The sequence below is a fragment of the Cebidichthys violaceus genome, unplaced genomic scaffold (assembly GCF_023349555.1).
Source record: "Cebidichthys violaceus isolate CVI_PGR_0920_01 unplaced genomic scaffold, fCebVio1.0.p SCAF_7, whole genome shotgun sequence".
NCBI classification, from domain to species: domain Eukaryota; kingdom Metazoa; phylum Chordata; class Actinopteri; order Perciformes; family Stichaeidae; genus Cebidichthys; species Cebidichthys violaceus.
In genome coordinates this window covers 12814874-12842636 of record NW_027176927.1, presented here as the reverse complement: position 1 = coordinate 12842636, position 27763 = coordinate 12814874, and the positions used below count along the sequence as shown (strand labels likewise).

At 39.2% G+C, this 27763-nt stretch overlaps 2 protein-coding genes across 3 annotated transcripts; both read right to left on the bottom strand.

Moving 5' to 3' along the window:
* Positions 1 to 142: 142 nt before the first annotated feature.
* LOC137891286 (carboxypeptidase Q-like) lies at positions 143 to 16025 on the bottom strand. Of its 2 annotated transcripts, none has more exons than XM_068735829.1 (11): positions 15809 to 16025; positions 15078 to 15228; positions 14321 to 14536; positions 14038 to 14154; positions 13744 to 13951; positions 13442 to 13649; positions 8079 to 8190; positions 7210 to 7301; positions 6602 to 6697; positions 6006 to 6111; positions 143 to 1021 (listed from the first exon to the last, which is right to left on the bottom strand). In XM_068735829.1, the coding sequence occupies exons 2-11, from the start codon at positions 15226 to 15228 to the stop codon at positions 861 to 863; spliced, it is 1467 nt and encodes a 488-aa protein (XP_068591930.1). In that variant the 5' UTR covers positions 15809 to 16025; the 3' UTR covers positions 143 to 860. The 2 variants fall into 2 exon arrangements, with proteins under 2 accessions (XP_068591930.1, XP_068591929.1); XM_068735828.1 differs by lacking the exon at positions 15809 to 16025 and adding an exon at positions 15709 to 15798.
* A 1110-nt stretch (positions 16026 to 17135) lies between these two features.
* Positions 17136 to 27574, bottom strand: LOC137890934 (syndecan-2-like). Its single transcript, XM_068735301.1, has 5 exons — positions 27305 to 27574; positions 22029 to 22164; positions 20742 to 20962; positions 19994 to 20264; positions 17136 to 19752 (listed from the first exon to the last, which is right to left on the bottom strand). Exons 1-5 carry the CDS (start codon positions 27362 to 27364, stop codon positions 19589 to 19591), a joined length of 852 nt encoding a protein of 283 aa, XP_068591402.1. The 5' UTR covers positions 27365 to 27574; the 3' UTR covers positions 17136 to 19588.
* Positions 27575 to 27763: the final 189 nt, after the last annotated feature.

Sequence of the window (27763 nt, the reverse complement as noted above, 5' to 3'; positions counted from 1 at the left end):
ACCTTCTGCATTCCTCATTCCTCTTTCTCCTTTCCATGGACTAGATGCTTATGTCTCATTTGTCATCATCTTCCTCTTTCTTCCGTCACAGAAACTACATGATCAGCAACATTCAAACTATTACAACATGGGAGTGACAGTGTAAAGTAATCATTGATACTTTATTGATTATGTTCAACACTGCAATTATTCTTTTTAAGTGTAAAATCTTACAGAACATCCTGTTTATGTGATGGCATTAGGAAAAAAAATGTCCTCAGTTAAGTAGGATGAAGGCAGGAATTACAATATTTTAGACCTCTTCCACAACAATCAAAGAAACACATGAAAATAGATTAAAAAAAAAAGTTTTAAAGATGAGGTTGTTCTTTATTTAACAATGTAAACTGACTTTTCTTAGTCTTGTCTCGTTCAGTATACCAGCATTTGAAAATAAGCCTTTTACTTTAAAAAGAGGAAATGTATCTCCTGTTCTAAGCATAGACCGAACTTTAATTTGCTTTACATTCAAGATGATCATAGACAGCCCTGAGCTACAATGCTTTGTATATTTACTGGGTCTTTATTTAAAAACAAAAAATATTTTTCTGATTACTATTACCATGTTTTACTTTTATTTTAAAATTGAATTATGTTTAATTTACTATTATTCATCTAAAAAACATTTAGTGGCGACATCATTCACCTTATAGTAGATCTCTTTTGTATCCTCTTCACATTCAATATGTAAACAATGATTTCTTAAATCCAGCCATTCAATCTCAAGTTTTTCTTTTTAAAGAAGTTGGATTTGACTGGATGTTTTGGAATTAAAAGTGATCTGGTTTTCCTGATCACTCAGCATTTTGTGTGCTAACTGGCTACCTGGGCAACATGTCCTGTAGGTCTGCCACAACATAGGCAACCACGGCCCACAATGCTGAGCAGAGGTTCATGTCTCGAGGGTCTTGAACTGTCATGGTATCACCTTCACTGTGATGGAACCAGAAGTATCGACTGTCTGCTACATGGAGGCTAGCGCCTGAAGGAGGGATGGAGAAAAAGATAAAATACAATAAAATACAAACTGTTCAAACAATCCTGCACTCAAAGTCATTACATTGTATATGTGAAAAGAAACATTATTGCATCTGGTGTAATTCTCCAGGACATTACTGTGGAAGAGGAACATGGGTCTCACGAATACAAGGAGTGGTTAAATTCCTTTAAATAACAACTCATTAAAGCTGTTGGCCTAGCATGTGGAAAAGAACCAAAAACACTAAATACTGAGAGAAGAAAGAAGTCTTTGTTTCCATAAAACTCATTTCACTTCTCAATGCTGTGACCTTTCTACTTCAGTCTGCTTATCAACTTGTTCTTGCATTAGGAAACAGTCATTATTTTAAAAATGATGTGTGGATAAAATAATGTGTACTTAATTACTCAGGGCTTTATTTTGCAGGGCTTTGAATTGTCTTGTAAAGCTACTATTTCTATGGTCAGTTTGTTCTTAACCCCTCATGGAGAATAAGTGCCACAGATATCGTAACAGATACGGAGCTAAATGACAGATAACAAGGCACCATCTACTGAGGAAGATCATGTTATATGGCTGAAAGCACCAGAAAAGGCTGATAAGTTGACTTTGAATTGGATTTTTTTTTATTGTTATTGTGTTATAAAATATTTTAGTTTTTATTGCAAATCTAACATTTCACACTCCAGACCAGTAGGTGACGTTAAAGCAAAAAATGACTGGCTATCCAACCACCAATGAATCCAATGAAACAAGTTGAAGTTAGTTTGTTTTTAGCTTGGCTAGCTCATCCCACACACACTGCCCTGAAGTTAGCCGTCAAACATGGGTCGAAAATGCGCGTATCCCGAGTGTAAAAGCACGGAGGGGTTGCACTCTTTGCCGTCCAACAGAGAGACGGCACACCGCTGGCTGCAAGCAATGGGACGGGTCGACATACCCTCCGCTCTTGTTTACGTGTGCAACCTCCACTTTACGCGCGAGTGCTTCTCCAACTATGCAGAGGTGGAAATGGGATTCAAAAAGCAGCTTCACCTAAATCTCGATGCTGTCCCTAACCCTGCGAAAGTGGTCACACAGGTGAGTAACAGTTCTAACCCAGAACATGAGAAAACAAGGACATCAAATACAATACAAGCCTCTCACTCTTTACACTCAGTTTCCATCTTCAGTTGATTTCAGGAAGGGGATCAGATTTTATACGAACAATCACCAGATTTCTGTCCACTCTGATGTGGTTTTTATACTCGAGATCGAATTGTAGTCGATGGTATGGCTCTGTGGTTCAGCGGCATATGCCGATCCATGGAGTGGGATGCTGCTGCTGTTCCACCTCATGGACCGCTTCCTCACAGCGGTGCGTCTTGAAAGTGGAAGGCCGCCGTCAGACCGGAACACCAGTACCGCCCCCTGATGCATAATGCAAGTGACATGCAAATAACTTGGTTTCACGACAAGTGCTGCCGTAAATGTATGTTTTTATTTTAATTCAATAAACCAGGTATACATGGTATATTATGTATTTTGGGAATTTTTCCATTTCCAATGTGAGGCTCTTAGGACAGAGGACGCCGTATGCTGTGCGGATTGTAAAGCCCTCTGAGGCAAATTTGTGATTTTGGGCTATACAAATAAATGGAACTGAATGTATTATTCATCATACACATTTTGAATGAGTAAACGGTTATGGTATGTTTATCAATTTGCATTATCCATCAGGGGAAGGTACTGGTGTGCCAATCTGACATCAGCCTTCCACTTTCAAGCATGGCGTCTGCTGTTAGGAAACGTTCCATGCTGCTGAACTACAGTGGCATGCCATCGACAACATTTCACTCTCAGGAAATAAAAACAAGATCCTATGTTGGGAGATATTGAGAAGACATGCTGCTTATGTAAAATAAATTTGGTAATCAAGGGGTCTTATCAAGTTCAAGAGTATTATTCAGAAGCCTCAAAGTGAAAGAGAAGCCATGTGTGAACGTTTCCGAGATGTCGGAGTAATTCTACCATACAGACCAGGTGTCTGTTCTGGGAGGATTTGTGCCAGATGTTTTCGACTAAGTTACTTGCCAGGATTGAAAATCCACTAATTATTATTGTCTTAAGAAATGGTAATCGGAGGAAGGCACAAACGAGGAAGACTCAAGAAGAGGAGAAAAGTGACCGTGATACGGCAACAAAAAAGAAGCTATGCCAGAGTGTCCCGGCGTCTCGTAGCAGTAAGACAGAGGTTAATTAATACATTGGCACGTTGAAATGTTAACCTGACAAGCCAGATGGTACTTTACCGGTTTGTTACCTAGAACGATACGGTTTGGAAAAGGACGGGCACTTCCGAAAAAAAATACTTTTGGTTGATTGGATGAATCATCTGTCTAGATTTATCTTCAACCGATCATACTGTATGTCGCAGGAGAGCGCCGAAGAGGAAACACAACAAGCTGCTGTCTGAGGACAGTTATTTGGCATGTCTAACAATTCTTGCCATCTTTGTTATGGAAATGTGTGCATGAAGAGAACTTTAGCTTAGTGGTGACGTTGAAGTCATGCGGTGCGACCGTGGTGTAGTTCATGTGTAACCAAACAGCTTTTTGCTTCTGGCGATTACAGTTACGTTTCAAAAATCATACAATTATAAAGTATCATTAATGTTTGTTTGCCAAAGAGCTCATTATCTACAATATTCGAACATTTTGAAAGATTTATTTTTTGTGCTTGGGGATGGGAGACGGACTTTGTTGATTTTGGTCTTTTCATGTCATTTGTTGATAATAACAAATTTAAGAGGTCAAATTTCATGTATGTACCTGTATATACATGACGATTGAAATGAAGAATATTTCCAGCGTTATCTTTGATAAAATAGCTATATACAAGTAATGATAATAATAATGGTGGTAGTAGAAATAACAATACAAATGATATGGTTTTAGAAGCCATGTTTAAGAAAAAAGTTGTTTAAAATGATATTTGTGAGGATTGATGCATAAAGGTCGCTGTTCCCTGTGTTGCTGTTTAGGTCACAGTGGACAGTTTCTGTCGAATTCTGCCTGCTGTAAGACACGTGGCCTCCCAGACTGACCCCCCAGAGAACATATCAGTCGGCACACAGCCATCAATGGAAGCTCTGACTGACCTCCCAGGGAGAAGATCAGTCGGCACACAGCTATCCAGGAAAACTCTGCAGAATCGCTTTCGAAGTACAGGTTTGTAGTCTGACATATCAAGTTGTATATTCATTTTTTCTTTTGTTTTTACTTACAGTAAGAGCAAGTGTGCTCGATCATTTTGCAACTGTAGACGATTACTGACAGAATTGCTGATTTCTTTGTCGGTGCCTTGAAGCTACCCAGGCGAGAGTGCCTAGCAGAGATTGTGGCATGTGCACCCTCACCTTCCCCCTGGACAGTCCACTACTGTTACTACAACCGACAATAGTAAAGAGACCATCCAAGAGACCTCGACTCAGCCTCACAGACGAGGAGGAAGGGCCTTCATAATGTAGCTGCTGGATCATGAACCAGAGGATTTAACTGTCACTGTCGTGGGTTAACAGCTGTTATTTCATTTTTTACCCACAAATCTCTTCATGGAGAGGAGTTGGTGAATGAAAACTTGAGTAAGGCACCAAGTTGTCAGCTGCTCTATTGGAGTTGTTTAATATTAAGACAACTGAACATCTTTAGGCAACTAATTGTCCTGTTGAGTTATTGGGGATGCGTTTGTGGTCTGCTTGGCTGAAGGTTGAAATATTTTTGTGTTGTTTCATGTGTTCAGTTCTTCTTCTACAAGTTATACCACCTTGTCTTTCTGACTACAATGCAATTTCACTTCTACTAAAACTAGACAGAGTTTTAGAAAAGATGTTTGGACCACATAATCTGTAAAAAAAAAAAAAAGTTTCAAAATGAGGCGAACTTCTATGACTTGGTACAGTTTCTTGTCACTGCTAAACAAGGGATGGTACCTAAACATTAATAGTGGAACAGGTGAAGACATCAGTGAAATCTTTGATATTTGACAGAAAAGGATACTTGGATTGATAACAATACTGGCCAGTAGATGTAAAGTAAATATTTTGACAGGAAGGTCCAGTTTGAACTCTGCAAGTGTTTCTTCTACAATAACAAGTTGGTTCATTTACAGTATGTCATGTCGAATGACTGAGGAGCAGGCCAGCTTGAAAACTAATTTCCTTTTTGACTAGCAGCCTAAAGCTGGGTCACTCGTACTGTTTTCATAATTCAACCATGTGCATATAGAGGTGATTTTCTTTGTCTTTTTTATATGAAAAAATATAAAAACATACAGTTTCAGTGGATGTGTTGTAATAAAACAAAGTTAAAACAAATACTGATTACGTGCTGTTATTTTTATTTAATACTTTATTTAGTAGCAGTAGTAGCATTTAGTTTAGATATTTTTTGTGTTTACAGACCTATAATGTGTCAAAGGTCCAATCCTCAGGGCCCTTTTCCAAACATTGTGTCTAAGTGAAATAAACCAAAGTTACCCTTTAAGTATAGCATTGGTGATTTAATCCGTTTTCACTATCGGCAATTCTGAAAAGCAAAAATCTGTGAAAATGTAACTACAATGTTATGACTTAATAAAGTCGCTCACCCTTACTGCTAAACTAGAAGCATGTCTTTGGGTACTTAGAAAAGCACTATATAAAATGAAAGTATTATTATTATTATGTCTCAATTCTGATTTTTAAGAAATTCCACATAAAGTGGATATCTGCCCCCACTTCCCCAGTCTCTACGGTATTATGTTCATAGTTCATCAAAATGAGGACCTGATTCTGTTTACACAGCCCTTTCACACAAAAAGGAGAAGATATTAACACCAGAACCACAGAAATAGGTTACTAATGATGAGTTACTTCTCATTTCAAGTGTCTCACTTTGCGCAATTCTCCTGTCATGAACATGTGTTGCTAGTTGCAGACGGACAGATAAGACATATCGATTCGACTGACCTGGTACTCCTGCCTGCATCCAAGGTGAGATGTCTGTCCCTTCTCCGTGTGTCTCCAGGTTGGTCGTATTAATGGGAGCCAACAGTTTGACCACTTCTGCCATGACCTGTTGATACAGACACAGTGTAGTTGCTTCTCAGCTCATCACACAGTCTGTTAATATGCTAGCGTTATTTAAACATGGCTCAACACTGTTTAAAGTATTGTAATTCCAAAATGCACATTACATGGCCTTTGTAATTCAGTCACCAGGCTATAAATCAATGGTAAACATTCAGTGACCATGAAACTAGATGTTATACTGTCACAACCTCAGAATGTATATTTTATTTAGATAAGCATGGATTTTATGCTTTTAAATGTGATTTAAATGCTCAACAGAGACCTTAGGTTACTTAGGTTAAATGTTGAAACTAGTTTAAAATGTTCAATTTAGGAAGCAATGTTCTGAATGTAGGTGTAATGTGAAGTAAGGGGTAGATAAAGGAAATACAGCACGTTCTCTGGACTGACGCCACCTTGCAGAATATGTGCTTTGTAGAATTCAGACTTTTACACGTAAGCCTGAATAATTTCATTTTTTTTTTTAATCCTACCTTTCGTGCTGCATCACTGCCAGTAAACTGCAGAGCCACCGGGGTAAATGTCCCCAAGTCAGACTCCATGACCAGGTCAAAGTTGGACATGTTCACCTGGGTGTGGAGAGGAAGAAGAGAAAGGCCAAGAGAGCATGGACAGACAAAAAACAATCATCCAAACAAGTTGTGTTTGATTGAAAACAATACAAGCTTCGGCCCATGGAAACTGTGAGCCACTCTTCATACAAGGCCTCAGGGGGCGAGTCACACACACATACCAACCACTAGGAGCTGCTGGTACCGCTGCCTTAAATAACTGAGTCAATGCAAGTTCCTATTTTGTAAGAACTAGACAGTCCATGGGGGATTTATGGTACATGGGTGAAAAATGTATTTTTTCGTTCAAAATTGCAATAAAGTTGTACCTCTGATTTTGAGAGTGTATTTTATTATGGACCGTGGGCTGGTAGGCCGTCAAAGCTCTAAAGAAGCTAATTTGCTATTCAGATCCTTTGCACAAACAAAAAAGTCTGTCTAGATAACTGGAAGTAGATTTCTACAGTCCTATACTATATACTTTCACAGTGTGGTCCCACCCTTCTAGCGTCTTACTAGCAGGACAGTACCTTGTGTCGATTGTAGTACTGCTGTGCTCCGACTCCACCTTGCTCCTCAGCTGTCCACAGCACCGTCCGCAAAGTTCTCCTCGGACGCAAACCTGGAAACACATAAAGACTCAAATGAAAACACAAAACAAATATGAACAGAAAGAGACAGATTACAGCTCCAATTAACAAATGACACAACTGTCATGTATAGTGATGACAATGCTCCAACCTTTCTTTACAACTTGTAATACACACTAAAGTTTACTCTAATCCTGACTACAACTTTATCACTGGACCTGGTGCTCTTAGTTGGATGAACCACTATAGGCTTATTCAGTTGCATTCTTTTGTCCATAACAGTACTGTACTGTTTATTCGAGCCCGTTTCCTAATTAAATGTGTCCTTGCTACTCTACAACAGTCGGAGGAAGTTACTGTTTACAGTCTGAAGAATTGTTTTGTAACTTATCCCTAAGTTTGGAATGGGATACTCTGCTGACGTCATCGCATTTACTAACTGGCTGTTGAGGTTTATTGAAGCATCAGTACAGAGGATTCTGTTTTTCTCCCTCGTTCATGGAGCTTTACTATATTTTGCTTTTGTACATATTTCTACTGACTGTTACAGATGAACTCTTTTAGTCTTGTCACTTGATTTAAAAAGATTGTTTATCTCAGTAAAGCAAACAGGTTATATAAAGCTAAATAATTAAGTAAATCATTTACTTGACATTGTTTGTTTTTGAGCTTGTGTAAGCTTGCTGCTGTCTGTATACTCTTTACCCAATACTACAGTATGTAAATGTGTCTTTCTGAGGAAGTTTATCTGTGCGGCATCATAAACTGTATATGTGTGTTTATACACAGTATGTATGTGTCTATATTACCCAAGTCTTTGATGAGTGACAGGGCCTCCCAGGAAATCATGGCTCCACCTCCGTCATCCATGGCGCCTTGGCCCACATCCCAACTGTCCAAATGGCCGCTCAATAAGACGACCTAGCAGATAGGACAGATAAAGAGATATAAGCACAGATATTAGAGACTGTGGTGGGACACTTTTGTGAGGTGCGTTTCCATGTAATTTGAGCATTTGTCTGATCTGGAGTGATGTGTGAGAGAATAGGATCAGATAACACTCTCTGACCCATGTCTTGCCTACATTGTATTACAGCACACACAAACGCAATATGCATCAAATGTGACTCAGTATCTATAAAAAAAAAATATCAGCAAGGACAGACAAACTCATAAAAACAGGAAAAAGAAAAAAAAGTACACAGTTCAGGGTGTTATCGCCGTTTCCAGGAATTTTAAGGGGTTGGTATTCCCGTCAGTAAAATGATCCTGACCTTATGTTCCAGGTTACAAAACATTTCTGCCAAGCTTAGTCAGGACAATGACCCAAAGGCCATACATTCCAATAAATCAAAAGTGAATGTGTCTCTCCTTATATAATCACAAATGCTCATTTAGATTATTGTTTTTTACATTATTAAAGCAATTGGAATGTTTATTATTAAAAAGAATAATAGTATTAACATTTGTGAAATGTGTCGTCTACACACTTAAATGCTTTTAGCATGACGTAGGAATACATCAGCTGGGAATATAAGACATACATACATACGCATTTAGTACAGAGACACATAGGTATGGTGCTGTGTGCAAGCTCCACTGAAGTGGTCTTGCAAAACCAGAAATATCTACGTCTACATCAATTTCCACAAACATGCTGGGTTTTTCCATGTATGAGTTTATTCCAGGTTCCAGCATGCATCAGGGATTTTACAATAAACACACTGTTCAGACCACCTGCATGTTGAAGTTTATCAGGATTAATTTACGTTAAAACTTGTAAAAACCTGGGTTATTTCTCTGTTGTACTGTAATTATTACATTGGTTAACCCTGTTCACTTTATATTATTATGCTGCCCCTCTTTCTACTGAGGAGTACAGCTACCTGACTAGTCTTTTTACAATGTGTTGACAGTGGGGACAACTAAACATGTTGTAGTTTACATGTTTAAATCATGAGGGATCAACAAAGTATGTAGAGGATGTCTAGATGTGGTTCAGTGACATGTAGTTTAGATGGGAAAACAAAACAAACATTGTCTTACCCAATGCACACTGATATTTATGATCATTACGCATTCTGATCACGGTCAAGCAACACGATTTGTGTTTTAGCCGTAACTATCAACAGAAAGTCTACACCAGGACATTTCACACTTAAAAAGGTAACATTTCTATTAAAAAAAAAAGAAAAAAGAAAAAAAAAAAAAAGAAAAAGAAAAGAACGGAAGATGTAGAAGTTGAGTGGGTGGGAAAAATCCTAGCAACTCATCCACTCTGAGTGTCTCTGAGAGGCTAAACTGCGGAAATGACTCACTATACCTCAGATGTACATCTATCTATTAATGTGGGCGCATGTACAGACACACACCAAACACAACTGCTGCTACATCCAGCTGGAGCACAAAGTCACAGAGCCAGAGATGATGTCAACCATGTCATGCGTTTCATTTCCCTTTTCTATAATGAGCGACTGAACGTTGATTCCCAGATCAGAATAGTAACACAGTTCACGCCTGTTGGATGTTCCTCTAATCCAAGTCTCCTCCACAAATTAAACCAAAGAGACTGTTGTTGTAAAGAAGAACAGAGTTCACTTAAATAACATCCACTGGGAACTGCTGAAACATGTTGGACACCATACCATACAAACTAATCTTGTGTTTGGCCATCTTGGACAATAATGTTTGGATGTGATGTATTTACAGGCTCCAGAAGGAGCTGTGAGAGAGTAAAGGCTGACACACACACACACACACACACACACACACACACACACACACACACACACACACCAGGGAATTTCCCAATGCAAACACTATCTACCTTCATCTAACAACAAAACATATCTTGTCAGATATTACAAAACGCCTCTGTCCCAAATGCAATATACACACTTCCTTAACAACAATACGAACGCCCATACTCAAGGCAACCTCCACCTATATACAGTACACACCATGATTCTTAAAGAACACTGTGGAAATTCCACTCAGGAAATGGAAAATGTTAAATCATATACAGTTGTGGTCAAAAGTTTACATACACTTATAAAGAACATAATGTCATGGCTCTCTTGAGTTTCCAGTTATTTCTACAACTCTGATTTTTCTCTGATAGAGTGATTGGAACACATACTTCTTTGTCACAAAAAACATTCATGAAGTTTGGTTCTTTCATGACTTTATTATGGGTTAACAGAAAAAGTGATCAAATCTGCTGGGTCAAAAATATACATACAGCAGTGCTAATATTTGGTTACATGTCCCTTGGCCATTTTCACTTCAATTAGGCGCTTTTGGTAGCCATCCACAAGCTTCTGGCAAGCTTCTCGTTGAATCTTTGACCACTCCTCTTGACAGAATTGGTGCAGTTCAGTTAAATTTGATGGCTTTCTGACATGGACTTGTTTCTTCAGCATTGTCCACATGTTCTCAATGGGATTTAAGTCAGGACTTTAGGAAGGCCATTCTAAAACCCTAATTCTAGCCTGATTTAGCCATTCCATTACCACTTTTGATGTGCGTTTGGGGTCATTGTCCTGTTGGAACACCCAACTGCGTCCAAGACCCAACCTTCGGGCTGATGATTTTAGGTTATCTTGAAGAATTTGAAGGTAATCCTCCTTCTTCATTATCCCATTTACTCTCTGTAAAGCACCAGTTCCATTGGCAGCAAAACAGCCCCACAGCATAATAATACCACCACCGTGCTTGACGGTAGGCATGGTGTTCTTGGGGTTAAAGGCCTCACCTTTTCTCCTCCAAACATATTGCCGGGCATTGTGGCCAAACAGCTCGATTTTTGTTTCGTCTGACCACAGAACTTTCCTCCAGAAGGTCTTATCTTTGTCCATGTGATCAGCAGCAAACTTCAGTCGAGCCTTAAGGTGCCGCTTTTGGAGCAAGGGCTTCCTTCTTGCACGGCAGCCTCTCAGTCGATGGAGATGCAAAACACGCTTGACTGTGGACACTGACACCTGTGTTCCAGCAGCTTCTAATTCTTGGCAGATCTGCTTTTTGGTGGTTCTCGGTTGACTCTTCACCCTCCTGACCAATTTTCTCTCAGCAGCAGGTGATAGCTTGCGTTTTCTTCCTGATCGTGGCAGTGACAAAACAGTGCCATGCACTTTATACTTACAAACAATTGTTTGCACTGTTGCTCTTGGGACCTGCAGCTGCTTTGAAATGGCTCCAAGTGACTTTCCTGACTTGTTCAAGTCAATGATTCGCTTTTTCAGATCCATGCTGAGCTCCTTTGACTTTCCCATTGTAGCGTTTGTGGGCGTTTGTATCCAATGAGCCCTATTTAAATGGTCTCAGAGAAGTCACCAGCTGTAGTCACTCATAATCACTCACAAGAAGTTAAGAGGCCATGCTATGAAGCTCATTTCATTGACACAACTTTCTAAGTCACCAAAATTGCTAATTCATGTTGCTGTATGTATATTTTTGACCCAGCAGATTTTGTCACTTTTTCTGTTAACCCATAATAAAGTCATGAAAGAACCAAACTTCATGAATGTTTTTTGTGACAAAGAAGTATCTGTTCCAATCACTCTATCAGAGAAAAATCAGAGTTGTAGAAATAACTGGAAACTCAAGAGAGCCATGACATTATGTTCTTTACAAGTGTATGTAAACTTTTGACCACAACTGTAGGTCAAGTCTGACAAGAAGCTTCTCCGTCACTTTCTTGCTTCCGTATGTTTCCCACAGGTTTTACCACTCATCTTAATAAAACAGTGCGGATCAAATATTAAATACCCTTCTCAGCTATTTAGGACATGCTAGTTCAACCAGACCGGGGGTCTCCCTGTGGATAGGAAGTGTTGGCCCTGCTTCTCTTCCACTTATATTCAGACTGACACAACAGCTTTCAGCAGACCGTTTCCTCCAAGGACTCCAAGTTAAATCTCCCCCTCTAGTTCTGAGTACCCACATCTGTAACATGTGCACCGTGTGCCTGTGCTGATCATGCCACATCTGGTAGCCTGAACCCACTGCACTGTTTCAGCCCTGCCCACTCAATGACAGAAACATTAGTGGGTATATGGTATCATACTGCCTCTTCTGCAAACAGGGTGGCATGCATTTGAAGATTAGCAGCACCTTGTCTGTTTCTCAGGTTCTACCTGCCAAACGTGTCTAGGTCCCTACCCACATGTGTGCTAAGGACCGGTGTGTGACATCGTGTGACACTGCTCTGCATAACTGCAAGTTGGGTCAGGTGATGCGTTTGCTCTGTGCAGTGCATGCTGGAATCAGATTTTTTTAATCCTATTTGCAGGTAAATGTCCCTGCTAAGCAACACTGAGCATCAACATCGACTCAAAAGTGTCATACACAGTATACTAGTTTTACTTTACAACATCTGACAATTACAAACAAATCCCAAGAATGGTTCCAGCGTTGCTGTACAGGAAATCATCATTCTGCATGTTTACATTGACATGTGTTCACAAATCCCAGCTTGTACTATAAAAAGATTAGAAGGTTAACGGCAGCAGGCCTGGAATTTTAGTTGAGTTGTTTAGACTTGTTGCAAATAGAAAAAATGCTGTCATCTGTGAAGAATGCAGGAATGCCTGGCTTATTGTAATTTATTTAACAAATGTCATATGGTTAGAGTTTGGGCATTCATGAAAATAGGAAGCCACGGTGGAGACATTTCTTGGGAATTTTCAAAAGAAGTTGAAAACTTCTATTTTTACTTTTTTTAAACAATCCAAAAATCATAATTAACAGATTAATATTCTGTTTACATTATGCTGTCTTACCATATAAAGATAATTCATACTGACTGAGTGAAAGGGATATTTCTTAGTGCCTCAGCACTTCTTTGGAAAGATTAGATCACACAAACATCGTCAAAATAAAGCTGTGGAAATAGCTGACTTTAGAGTCAGCAAAAAGAGATGGGAGGGACAATATTTCCTTGTCCCACCCAACTGAGGAAAAAAGAGAGAATGACTAATTAAGAAAGAAAAACAAGAACTTAATAATAACAGTGTTTCCAGGACAACTGTTTCCCACACAATACATTTGAAAGTCCATCCCAAAAAGAATTCCCCTAACACAAAAAGACTGGAACAGAGAGACTGTTCATGACAAGAAAAAGAGGTCGATGAATCAGACAGGCATGTGTCTGTGATGGGGGCATGAGGTCTACCTGCTCAGGGTGTTGCCAGCCTGTTATCTCAGCCACTGTGTTGAAGGAGTCAGCATCTGGTAGAGTCTTGGCTCCCATTGTGAGTCTGACCACGATCCTCTGCCCTCTCTGTGCCATACGCCACATTAGCTCAGCATCCTCCACAGTGATACAGGCTGAAGGGATGCACTTCACTCCATCTTGGTAGTCCTGCCAACCTGTGTGGGGACTAGAGACAAAGACTAATGGATCTTTTGATTAAACACTCATTACACCAGAGACATTTTCCGGTTAGATGGATGGATAGATGGATGGATGGATACCTGTTAATAGAGAATGGAGTAATAGATCGAATGAGTGTGGCCACGGCTCCTACTTTGGCTGCTTCAGAGGCGCCATAAGCACGGTAAGCCACCGTCTCCCCGTAGCTAACAAATGGTTGGTTGAAGACCACAATCCTCGCTATGGCCTCGCTGGCTCTATTCTTCAGCTCTTCAAAAGACTGAACCACCAACACCTCTGCCTCGATACCTTGAGAGATAAGAGCAAGACACGAAGGAGTTAAAAGGAGGTGGACGACAAGCATTACAAATTATTTTATACAGTATGGTCTTTACCCTCAGGTGGTGTCCCAACACTGCTACCCAGTCCCAGTATAGCCAGACTTTTGACTCTGGGTGCAATCATTTCTGCACTCTCCTTCCCTCTCACCCAATGTGGGATTTTGACTGGCTCTGGAGAAGAAACAGTGGAAAAAGGTCACAAAAACAAAAACACTGTAGCACTCAGCAGATGGCATGACATTGCTGAAAGAGATCCCTTAATTTGTGAAAAGTATATCCTCATTGCACAATTATCATGTCCTGCATCTAAGCGAGACAGATAACAAGGCATACTCACCTAAATGTACGTCCAACCCATCCTGTGCCAGAGCATTGTACATGTATCTGATAGCCATGTCCAGGTTGTGTGAGCCACTCACACGGTTCCCTATGGTGTCGGTGAAGTCGGCCAGCCGGCTGTGGGAGCGGTTCTGGGCAGCTCCAAACACAGCCAGGTCAATAATCTGTTTGGCCACATCAGCGTAGCCTGCTACCTCTGCAGCTATTGTTGAGACTGGATTCACACCACAAAGAAAAGCACTCAAAAAAGGAACTCAGGGTTCATATTCAAATCTTCTTTTTTTGTCTTTTACCCTTGTAGCTAAAAATGTTAATGAGTAAATACATTGTCTTTGTCACTTGAGTAGATACAGTAAATTAGGAATTAGATATACAGCCAGGCCACTATGATATATATCTTTATTTGCATTTTATCCAAGGCTTGTACAAAGACCTGTCCTATAAAACGTATAAATAATAGGTCAAGGAAGCAATTAAATCCTACGGTGACAACCTTACATAGTGTAAGTCAGCTGAAATCAAACTGAGCACAATGACTGAGTTGACACTCCATATCAATCTGCAATAAATTGACTTATATGTGGGTGTTGTCTAATAGAGAAGTGAGAATTAGGTCTAATTAGCCAGAGTCGTTAAAAAACACCTGTGTGACCTAATTAAAAATAAATGAATGGCAACCCTGATTTTCATACGTATAGGCCTACATGGCTCTATCCTTTACTACATGTCTGAAGGTATAGGAGGGTATTGGTCACCTTTCCTTGCAGTATGATTGGATACAGTCACGGCTGCAGCCATTGACCTAATGGACCCAGGAGAGCGAGGGTGACAGCCACACAGAGATGATAGCATGAGGAAAGACGTGAAGAGGGGGAGCAGGAAGGGTGGTCCACCTTCCTGAGCCATCTGCAGAAAGAAAAACCTCTATGTGATTAATAGCTACATTACAGGGAAATTCCCTATATTACCAAATTATACCAACCACCACTAAACCACCAACAACTTAGTGCTGTGTAGTCCCAGAGGGTTCACTCTAAATTAGACTATGTAATACTGCAGCATAGTTACATCATTATTGGGTGTTTTTTGGCACTGTCAACAAGGGGATGTTTGTAGCACTGAGAGCAGAGTATCTAATGTTAACGTTACAGCTTTAACTTTAACGTTAGTGTTGAGCTATCCATTCAAATACACCACCAAAGTTGTACTGTTTCAATGAAGTCAGCTTCAGCTTTCTCTTTTATCATTAACTGTTAACGTTAAGAAAATTAGATCTTCAAACAGACAAGCTGAGAATGGAGAGGAACGTTACAGTTGACAGTTCTGAGAGTAACTACGATCATAAAACTTGATTTAAAACCTCCATTAAATATCACAAACACGAACCCTTCGGGCGAAGTTAGTGCCTTTATTATAGTTGACGATACAAAACTTATTACAGTTTTGAGAGCAGTCTACTCTGATCAGAATACCAGAATATACACACCGTTTCCGTGCTCGTGACTCACCGTGCTGTTAGTTCCGGTCCGAGGGTTTTCACAATAAAAGCACAATTTGTACAAATTTGTAGCGGTAAAATATAGTACAAATTAAACCAAATTATGAATGACAAACCGCACAAAGTTTTGTATGGCAAAATTGTATTAATCAATTTAATTAATTTGTCTATTTAGATTATGTATTTCATTATTAGCATGATACTACCACTACTAGCAGACATAGGCCCATAAAGTTTAGGTAAAATCATTACTGACTCTCAAAGCACAGTACTTCAACCTTGACATTCAAAAATTTGATTTTATATTAACGCTTGACATTCTGTTTAGCTTTAGTTTCACTATTAGATAGTCTTTAACTAAAATACAAACAGCATAAATCAAATGCTCACATCTTTCTTTATTGTGCTTTGTTCCAAAACGTTAACATTTGTGAAGGATACTATACTCTACTTTACTCTAATACCTCCCTCTCAATGCTGCCTACCTTTATTCTCACACCATTTAGAAATCAAATTATAGTGTTTGTTGAGGCACTTTAATATATTCTGTTTCTTCCGACATTTCCAGAGGGTCCAGATTAATGTTTACACTATTCTTACACTTTACTACTACCATAATATATCACTTTATTTGAAACGTATGTACCGGAGTTCTGTTGACTTTCAGTCATTTGCTGTTTACTTAATGATATATGACTTTCACTGTCTTCCTGTCTTTCACCAGCCACTTTTGTCTGCCATTTGTGTTTTCTTCCCTGCATCATCAGGTTTTTGAAAAACATCGGACCATTTGGCTCCATTCACATGCTGCTGGCTTGATTTAACACAGTGGTTTGAAAACTTTTTTGGCATATTTGCAAGAGATTCTTGAGGCTGGGAGGAAATGAACAAAAGCTATAAGTGTTTTTACCTGCTACTGACCTTTCAATATAGGAACATTTAATACAACGTTGTCATCCCAGTAGCCCATTAAAAACTAAAAGCACCCAGTCAGAGCTAGGATTTATTTACACTATGAATTTCTGTAGAATGCTTGGAAGGATTGCTGAAGAATTTGGACTCGGTTTTGCCTTTTTCCGCACAGAGAATACAATAGAGAGGTTCCAAAATAGTTTGTGGAAACATACAATTACTGCCTCATAGGTCAAATACTACACAGATTTTGTAATGTGTCAGGGAAAGATAGGTAGAAAGGAGGGGGGGGACCTGTATTGTTGTGCTGTCCGTGGATGTGTGTTCATAAGAGAGCGAAGACGGAATGCATGCTCTTATATTCAGACCAATCCCCAAATCCCAAAAAATGACAAACAGCCAGTTTTAGATTTGCATTAAAGCCACATCTTTTATACAGAGGTGAATCTCGTAAGATACATGATTTCAGCAAGACAATTCTCTATTTGCCACCTCATGTGCTTATGTCCTGATTTTATCTGCAAGTTGTTTTCTGGTTGGTCCCCACAAAATGTAGGTGTTTATTTGTTCAAATCAAGGCTTCAGTCAATTCATATTCAACTTTTAAACGATTCCTTATATTTACGAAGAATTCATTATTCTCCTGTATTAATGTAGTAAATACATTTATATGGGAAAAAAACATTTTTAAAAAAGCTAGACAACTGAAATTGAAATTGAAAATGAATTGATCCAAGACTTGTCAAATACACTAAAAACATGAATATTAAAAAACAAAACAGAGCAGTAGGCACAAAGAGGCTTCAATCATGTGTAAATACTGTACAATCCCAATTTTTCACTGAAATTTTAACCTGGATTATAGTCTAAGCAAGTATAAATTAATACATATACACTATAGTTTCATCAACATACTGTATACATTTACAGAGATCCTAGAAGAGAGAGGTCATTGTGTGTCATCATCTTTAAGTGCTAACGCGTTGTCCTAATCCTCCATGAGTAAGGTTTATGTCAGACATTTCTCTGAAATTTTTGTTGGTATGGACGACGGGTGAAGTATTTTTTTTAGACCAAACTGGAACAGAAATATTTTACTTGAGGTTCTGTCAAAGTAGGTCAAAGCAATTATAAATGAATATACAATGTTTTGTGAAGCACGGAGGATTCAAGTGCCCAACAAATGTCACAGTAGCCCCGCCTCCCTGCATATATCCCAGTCATTTTGATAACCAAAGGTAGTTTAAAAAAAATGTATTTGACCTTTTCACAGAGATTGTAAGGCCACAGATAGCGCTGCTTCAAGACAACAGCTCTCCCATTTCAGTAAGAGGCTGATGTGAAAAGCATTATTTGACACATAAGCAGTAGATAGCTGGTGTTAAAATTCATCACAGACTACATAGGACAAATTCCCAATATTTTCACTAACATATATATTTAACAGGCTGCATACAAGTTAGAATGATACGCTAACAAACAGGGAATACCACCGTGTGGTCCGTTAACTGCCTCCTGTATGAAGCTCCTAACGTCTCTGGAAGGTCCCATGCTCCTTTGGGTGGTTTGGTGTTGTAAACATTGAGAATTAGGAAATTAGTGTTTAAAATCTGATATGCTTACACTGTCTTACATTGAAACTAATTAAAAACAATTTGTAAATTGTGCATAAATTACTGATTTGGGATAGTCCTGTCATGTACATTGTCACTGTCCCTTTGAGTTCAAGCTTGCTATTGTAGCTGTATACAGTTGACAGTCAGAAAGGAATGTGCTTTGGCCGCTTCAGAAAACGTTGGTCACTTCTACGGTTTCTGAATTATAGTCATTAATCTTGGCTCTATTTTAGCAATCCTGCTCCACATGCTTGCAGCACTCAGTCATCGAATACAATAGTCCAGAAAATATTACTAATGTTGGATGCAAGGCTGAGGCACGACATAAAGCTACCACTGTATGAATACAACAAAAAATGTCTGATGGAAATCTCTAATCAAAACAAAATAATTTGGCAAAAACAATTAAAGCACATTTATATTTGGTAAGTTCTGTAAATGTCAAATATCTGTGAGAAAACAACACAAATATGTACCTATAAAGTAACAAAATCTCTCAATACTGGACAGCATATGAAAAAACAGGAATTCCTTAGAACAACAAAAATCTTCAATTCAGCAAAGAAAGCGTACAGAATATGAAATGTAACAAGGAAAAATGATAACAGTAATTTTTACCTCAAATAAAGGGGAAAAGGGGTTACATTTTTTGAAGGCCCTTGTTAATATTAATCCCTTGTGTGTTACCTTTCCAAATAACAGCATTCAAAATGTGTTAAGACTATTCATATGTTTCTTTGAACTTCATCAATGTTGTTAAGTCGAGCTGGGACAGTTCAGACTGTAGCTCTGCCAAATGGGACAATCGATTTGTCCGTAATGCAGAACCAAGTCCCGCCACGTGTGGTTCAGCTTAGAGAAGTAATGTGGGTCGAAAGGCTGATTACTCTCCTAGACTAGAACAGTTGTGATCCATCTCAATACTCTAGAAAATATTCCTTTCTTGAAATTTAGGATGTGTATTTAATGTCCAACTCCGTCCCCAGAATGGAATGATAGGAATGTATTTTTACGTATTACCTTTTCTTCACAAACACTGAACATCATAAAGCAAGACGTGAAACTGTAGCAGAGGAAGAAGGTAGGAAAGTATTTTTTTTCAAATGGTGGGAGCACTGAAGAAGAACAGAGGTGCTTGACTTTAAACTTCATCCAGGGGAACATCTCCAGTTATTTATAAATCCATTCTTAGATGTGATTGGGAGGAGAAAGACTCCATTTAATGTCCCTATTGGCGAGTTCAGGCGTAGAACTCTTTGGTGGGTGCTTTGTGATAGGCTGTTGTGGAAACTTTGGTGTCTCCCAGGTCGTAGCTACCTTCGTCCTTCTTCTTCATACGGTAGGTGAGGAGGAGGAGGAGGAAAACCGCACAGAGAAATCCAACCACTCCACATGCTATCACCGCTGGAGAGGGCATAAGGAAAGATTGAAATATAATTTCTTAACAAGTGTCCCATACTTGCTGCAAATGTTTCACAATATTTGGCAAAATGTGTTCATCAAAAATCTAAATGTTAATGTTCTAAAAGCACTCGACACAGAAAATAAGTTAGCAAATTTGGCAACTAAAAACAAATCACCTCATTAAACCAGACATGTGGGAACAATAAAGATGCAGTAAAGCCTAGTGCACATCTGTCCTCACCTGCCAGCACTTCCGTCCTCTCCCATATGTTCTCAGAGGTCACCTCCTCAGGAGCAGCCATCTCATATTTTCTGCCTCGGCCATTTTCGGGCAGAATTTCATTTTCGACCTGTTTGATCAGGACTTCATCTCCACGGTTTTTGGGTGTTGAGACATCCCACCTATCCAGACTGTTGTCCTTGTCGGTATGATTGATTACAGTGATGTCTGTGCCCGATTTGGTTGCAGTAGTTTCACTGGGATGCATGGTGGTGGAGCTGGGGCTGGTACTCTGTGTGAACCAATCATTAAATGTATTATGCACTGGATAACAAAGTGGGGCCGAAAAAAAAAACGTTCAGGCATAATGTGGTTTTGGATACTTCCTGGATACCACCATATAGATCATGAAATGGACATTGGAAATATATTCTTAAAGCTCTTAGTTCTTAAAGTTGTATGATTACATGTTATCTAATAATAAATATTAAAAGCAGTCTCATGACAACAACTCTCACCATCAGTCAAAATGCATATAAATCTATGTATGTACTGATGTATTCTAGGGAGGGCTTTGGTTCATACAGATGTTGGAAATCAACAGTGCAATTGGATGTTATTCTGTTAATCATTAACAATGTCCAAAGATTTTTTTTGACAGTTGCACCATTTGTAATATTTCTTTGAATCTCTTTAATAGCTAACAGTATATTAATGATGGTTTAACTTTGAGAGAAGGATTAGTGTAAAAGGAAAAGCAATATTTAACCTCATCTCTGTTGTCCCCGTTAGGTAATATGAATGGTGTCGTCTCTGTATCCGTCCCTTTGGTTGATGGGTTCTGGCTGCCTGTTGCTGTGGTTGATGGGCTGAGAGGCGAGGCTGCTGATGACGGTGGTTGAGTTGGAACCATTTCTTTGGAGACTGTGGTCTCAGAGAAGTTGAGAACCTTCCTGAGTATCTCCTCTATATCTGTGAAGTTGCTGGAAGCTGAGACACAATAAACAATCACCACAAACTCTAACACTTCAGAGGGAGTATATTTTCAACCTAGCACCATAACTGATTTCGGGATAAAAACAACATTTTCATTGATTTGTCTGTACCTATCACTTATAAACAGAATGCATGCGCTTAATAATGTTAGAAACACATCTCCAATTTATTTATTTTTCTTTTCATTTAAGGACTATGGCTTACTTTATGGGTTGAGAAGATTTTCCTACTTCATAAAATAAATAAATAAATCAATTGAAAACCCATTGGAATATCTGAAAAATGAAGTGCCATCAAGCTAAAAACAAGGCAGTTATCTTCAGAGTTGACATTTTGTAGATATGTTAATCGGATAGTGATGCAATCTTAAAATGTGCCCTTGAGGTGTTAATAAACCAGTTCTTTTCACACGCAGAAGGAATGCAATCTGTGAGCTTTCTAACCTACTGGAATTTACTTAACCACATTTCAGTTTATTTTGTGATCACACTAAATGTTTCAAGACATTATTCACTGTTGGCATAAAGATGAGTCATTGATAATGAAGGCAGGGAGTGTCTGACATCTGTGTGCTTCCAATAAAATCTCACATGGTTAACTCCACATCACCTCAGGACAAACATCTGGCACTGTGAGAGAGTGCTTCTGTGTCTGAATATGCAAGCACTTGTGTCGACAGTACAAATGTTGCTTATTTGTCTAACATTTGTAAATGAGTGGAGTATTAGATTAGGGAACACACCACGAGATGAGGAGAACTTCTGTAAAACTAACTGCCTGAAAGGAAATTTGAATTTGAAGACAGAAGTCTGGGCCAAAAGCACTTTAAGACTAAGACCATCTCAGTCTAATTGTAAGTCTAAATGATTTTGGGGAAACAGTGCCCTGGACTGTTGATGTTATGACTTGAAAAATAAAAACATAAAGTCCAGATGATTCATTTTCACTTTGCCTTAAGTTTACTCAACAAAAATTAAGATGTATTTAAGAACCCTTCATTTAACTGCATAAACTAAGAATGTTGTGTTGCAAACCAAATTACCCTAAATCCTATCCTTACCATAGTCTCCAGATCCAGAGCCTGAGCCGTCGTCATCATCACCATCTTCATCATCTATAGGGAGGTCCCCTGACGTCCGGCCCTCTAGGTACAGGTCATCTGTTGCGGAGACGGTTGTCTGCGAGGAGACAAAGATCTGGAAGAGAGAAAAAGATTTACAGATTATCATCCAAGCAGGAGAGAAAAACGAAGAAGAGAGGAAACACAGAGACCTCCTTTTTTCACACTTGCAGAATTCCTTCCACTAATCGAAAACATGTGAACCTCGTTACAGTTTTTGAGTAAGACAATCTCTCTCACAGCCAATGACCTACGCTAGCCAAATATGCCAGAGTGTTCACTGGCGCCTGTGAGTTTAATCATCGGGTGTATTGCAGCCATACTGTAGCATGTATAGTAGATGGAGGCTGTTTCTATTTTTGTTCATTTCATGTGTGTGGCAGTCATTTTTGATGCGTCACAGAGCCACACAGCAAAGATCTAAGTGTGTTTGAAGCTGTCGTATCTCCCCCTCCTCCACTCGAAGGCAACACAAAGAACATCATGAGAGGTGGACACACACACACACACACACACACACACACACACACACACACACACACACACACACACACACACACACACACACACACACACACACACACACACACACACACACACACACACACACACACACGATTGCAGCGTAGGAAAACCTCCCACTAACCCAAACAATACAAAGAAGGAGTGTGATGAAAACCAAAACACTACTTGTCTCGTCATCTAAAGCCTAGTCTGACGTTAAAAACTAGGCTCCAACCAAATAAATGAGGTACTTAAATAAATTAAGCAATTTACCAGCTTGTTGAAATGTAACTGTCTCAATGTCTGAAGCAGAATAAAACAAGCTGATATGGATGGTAATGTAACAAACGGCTTGAGTAGACTAGAGTAACACAGAAAGCAACCGGACAATGAGTCTGAAATTCAAAAAGAGAGGAATGGCTCCTCAGATGTTAGTAGTAAGACAGCGAGACAGACACTCACACATACACACAGGACTGGATGAATATGGCCCATTGAGGGCTGAACTATGTCTGGTATGTATACTATGCTTCCACTAACACAGGTGCTGAGAGAGGGAGAAAGGAGGGAGAGTGGAGAAAGGAAGGGAAGAGTAGGATAAAGACAGGGACAGTACGGTTTGTTTCTCAAAAAAACAGGTGTTGGTGAAACATGAGGGGATCTTTTAGTGCAATACATATTCACACTTGGAGAAGAAAAAGGTATAATTTAACTTGATTCTAGAGTCTTCTTGTGTCAACACTTGCCTTTCATTTGGCAGTATACCGAAGAATAGATAAAGATCTAAAATGTGTGTATTTATTCTGTAAGTGCAGACCAAAGCACCTTACCTAATAATGCCAGTAGCTTCATTCAGCTTGGACCACATGTATGTGATCAATCAAACTACTGTAGATCAAGGCTCAAGACAAACTTCTCAGCTCACTCTCCTTTGTGACTCCTTAGACGTCTGATTTTATTTTTTGTTCAAGCTACCAATGTAGCGAGAGAAAATATTTCTGAGATAAGCCAGATGTTGTGTTCACATTGTGGTGAAACAGGCCAAACATGAATTCATTAACATAATGTTTCAGAACACAGCAGAGTCTCAATGGCAGAAGGGGCTCTTGCATTCTTGCCGTCTTTAAAATCGGGGATTACAAAAGCAGATGCTGTGCTTGTCAAACCGAAACACAAAACTGGAACTGCTGCAGACATTACACTTACTCTTTAAACTTGTCTTCCCTTCTGAGGCTACTACTACTACTACTACTACTACTACTACTACTACTACTACTACTACCACCATGGTACCACAATGTACCAATGTTACCACAATGTTCAGGTAACTGTGTTTCACTGGTATGCATTAAACTCTTGATATGTACCCAATTTTGAAAAACTGGACGCCATATATGCTGGTGCAAATGTATACTATGTAACCTAAGCTACTGTCCAAAAAAAAAAAAAAAAAAAAAAGTAAAACTAATTTCATGATTATAGTATGCTATGGGAGAAACAGAGCAGAGCTCAAACAGGTTTGTGTTAAGGAGAACATGATAAGATAATATTTTAACAAAATTAAGCTTAAAGTCTATAAATGATCATATTAATAATAACTGAATCATTGCCAATCCCTTCTGAGGTATGAGCCGGCCCAAATGGCAGCAGCTAATATTTGTGTGATTGATATATCGATAACTTTTTCAATTAATCATTTAGTTGATAAAATGCCAGGACATAGTGACGATCACGTATCCCCCGTGAATACTTTTCTGTTGATTGAATGTCTAATGTTCTCAAACACATGTGCAGACATTCTAAAATAAAATCACCTAACAATCTCTTTGTCCATCCATTTTACCAGAAAGAAGTTATGCACTAGGGTTTACTGGAAGACTTGACTCGGTCAGTCAGAGGTTACACACATCTGGAAAACACATACACACACACACACACAGACCGTATATAACCATCTGGTATCCCGGTGCTTTGTCCAAGTGAAGACAGTTTTCTGGAAACAGCCTGGTTGCAGTGATAAAACACTACAGGCGTGCAATAGGGAGCGTGAATGAGTCCGTTTGGGGGAATGCTTTATTAAAACTTGTCATCGACAAATCCAGATTTCTGTGACTGCTGGATTAATAGCTACAGTCAAATGCTTCCATATGAAGTGGAAGTCAATGATAATGAGAGAGTGAGGTTGTGTAAGAGACAAAAGTACACAGCTGACCTGTCATCATCATCTAGATAGCAGCAGCAGCACACAGCACCGTGGGTGAGGGGGTGTATGTTTGACCAGAGCTACGAGTCAGAAAGGGTTGGACCACACTCTGCGTCTAATGTGTCTGTTTAGTTAACAGCAGTTATAGTCTCCAAAGGCTTCACAAAAGGTAAAATATTTCATAGCAAAAGAATCTGTAATCAACTCAGGGTAAACGGACGTCATATTTTGTCACAACTTTGTTGGCCTGGACAGAGTTATTGACACAATATTGCCTTTTATCTTTACCAATTGAGGATAGTATGATGTCCTTAACTGAGATGCATATCGCAGTTACTTGTATCTGCTCACCCCAAACTAAAAGGTCTTGGTCCACACTATTTGGCAAAAGATCAGATTTCATCAGTTAAGAGTCTTAAAAATATGAAAATTGCTGTGGTAGAGCAAAGAGCAGTGTAAGACGGATTCCTTTCACCACTGATATGTGGTGAAACCCTCACTGGTATTTCCCCATTGTAAATTTTTTTTTTTTTTTTTTTTTAAATAGTACCCTCTGGTACACTTAACTCTTTTGAGGTCTAGTTGAACATGTCAGACGTACAAGCAACAAAGTCCTCAAAGAAACAGTCCGGCAGCAAATCAGATGCTGTCAGACAGTCGGGACAGAGAACAGTGTCGTGACTAATTTGTTGTGAATAATACTGTGCTGCTGAGATCACATGCATCTGTATACCAGCTTGGGATGTCAACCTACTATTTTTACATTCATGAATTATCATCAGTACAATTGTTTTATTGAAATTGTAATCTGGTCTTTCCGTCATCGGTGTGTTTTAGACGCACTTTGAAAACAACCATAAACAGAGAGGGGGTGACACACGCTTCCCCTTACCTACTATGGTTGGGTGTGTAACACATGCAGATATATGCTTGCCTGGACTAGCCCAGTGGGACTCACTGTGAGTCATCCATCCAGAAAATGACAAAACTACCGGCTCACAAACACACAAGCCGGTTTCCACATTAATTTTTCACATGTGAGCAACGTCGTCTGACTGACTAACCAGTAATTCTACAGCCACATTCAGTTTGAATATACGACGTAACCCATCACGCCCAGCAATTTAGTGTGCGTTAGTGGTATGAAATAGGGAGTCAATCAAAGCATTACATTTAAACAAACCTTAAATTTGTGGAGCATGACATACATTACAATATGATAAAAGTACAGTTTTAGCAGTTAAACTAATAGTAATCCCATTTATTTACAATACTTAGTTGTCAGATTCATGGGGCTTTAGGTGGGGAAGAAAAATTACATTAAACTGTATCAATTTGCTCTGTCTTTACAACTCTTTCAGTTTTAAGCCAATGTTTACTGCCTTGCCTCAGCTACACATATCCAGCAGGACAGATCAGGTTTCAGATCTCTTCCTCTCACAATATACAGTCCATAAATCATATAAAATATCATGCATTTCTGGAGAGGTGGCAAAGTTTCCTGGCTCTTGTTAGAGACTTTTACAGTGAAATAAATCATCCAACCAGGATATTATTGCATACGTGACAATGCACAGAGCTCTGCTTTAGCTTGTCATTTCCAGGTGTTTTCCAGCTTTACAACAAACACACACACACACACACACACACACACACACACACACACACACACACACACACACACACACACACACACACACACACACACACACACACAGGGAGAGGGGGTTAAAGAGTGAAGATTTTTCTAGTTTAGGACAGGTCCGACTTGTCAGGTCAGGCAGGATTTTGTCACTCAGCATTTTTATCCCAGTTAAATATTCATAATTTTCTGAAACAGAATTTAATATTGACATTTTAAAATTTGACACGAGCCGGTGTGGATGGGTAATTCAGGCCATGTCTGGAGGTTTGGGTTTACATGTCAAAGCTGTGAGGTGGAGGCTGAACAGACTTTTGCCCTGTATGAACTTGACACCAACTGGAAGCCTGAACTTGGCTTGAATACACAGTCTGTGGGTGAATACCAGTAAACCGTGGCTAACTTCTCGCACGTACACCATGCACCAGTCCGCAGTTTGCTGTAACTCTAATGTGAATAGTGTTACTTCCTGGAAGAAATCATCAGCTTATGCTTTTAAAAAAAAAAAAAACAGCTTTCATGGTTATTTTAAACGTTGTTCATGTTTAACACATGTTGGGCATCATAAAACGTCCAGGTGGACCAATTAGTAAAATTAGGCTACGTTAAGAAAACAAACATACCGAACGGTCTAACATGAGACAGTATGTCTGAATAAAGAAAAACACAACCAGAACTGGCAACTGAACAAAATGAACACTAACCTTTAGGTAGGACGCATTTTCTAATTTTATCTAAAGGGCCAATCAAGGTCTTTTCTCGGGATAAAAAAAGACAAAAAGTCAAGATCACCTACATAACATTCAGGTTTCATACAACGTTAGTGTTTTCATATTGTCAATAAAAGCGAAATTGCAAGCGACTTACTTTTTCACTGATGAAACCAGTCGCCAGCCCGAAGAGGAACAACAACCGCAGATTCCTCATCTTATAACTCCCAAAAAAGACGGCAGTTGTAAGAGGTAAATATATAAAGTGAGAATAAAAAACCTTAAATATATGTATATACTCAAAGGCAAAATTAAGTAGTTCAACGGATTCCTCAACACGTCTTCGGCTGGTGTTTTCGGCTACTTTGTTAAATCTCAGCTTTCTAGCAGCAGACGACTGAACGCGTTGTACTGTGGAGTTCCTCTGGAAAAGTTGTTTGGACTGCTAGTGCAGCGTGGCTCCGCGGTGACGTCAGCACGGCATGACGTCAGTTAAAGAAGGTAGGCTGGGGGCGTGTCTTAACACACACATCTCCCTGTGTGTGTGTGTGTGTGTGTGTGTGTGTGTGTGTGTGTGTTTGTGTGTGTGTGTATATAGTGACTAAATTTTAGGAAT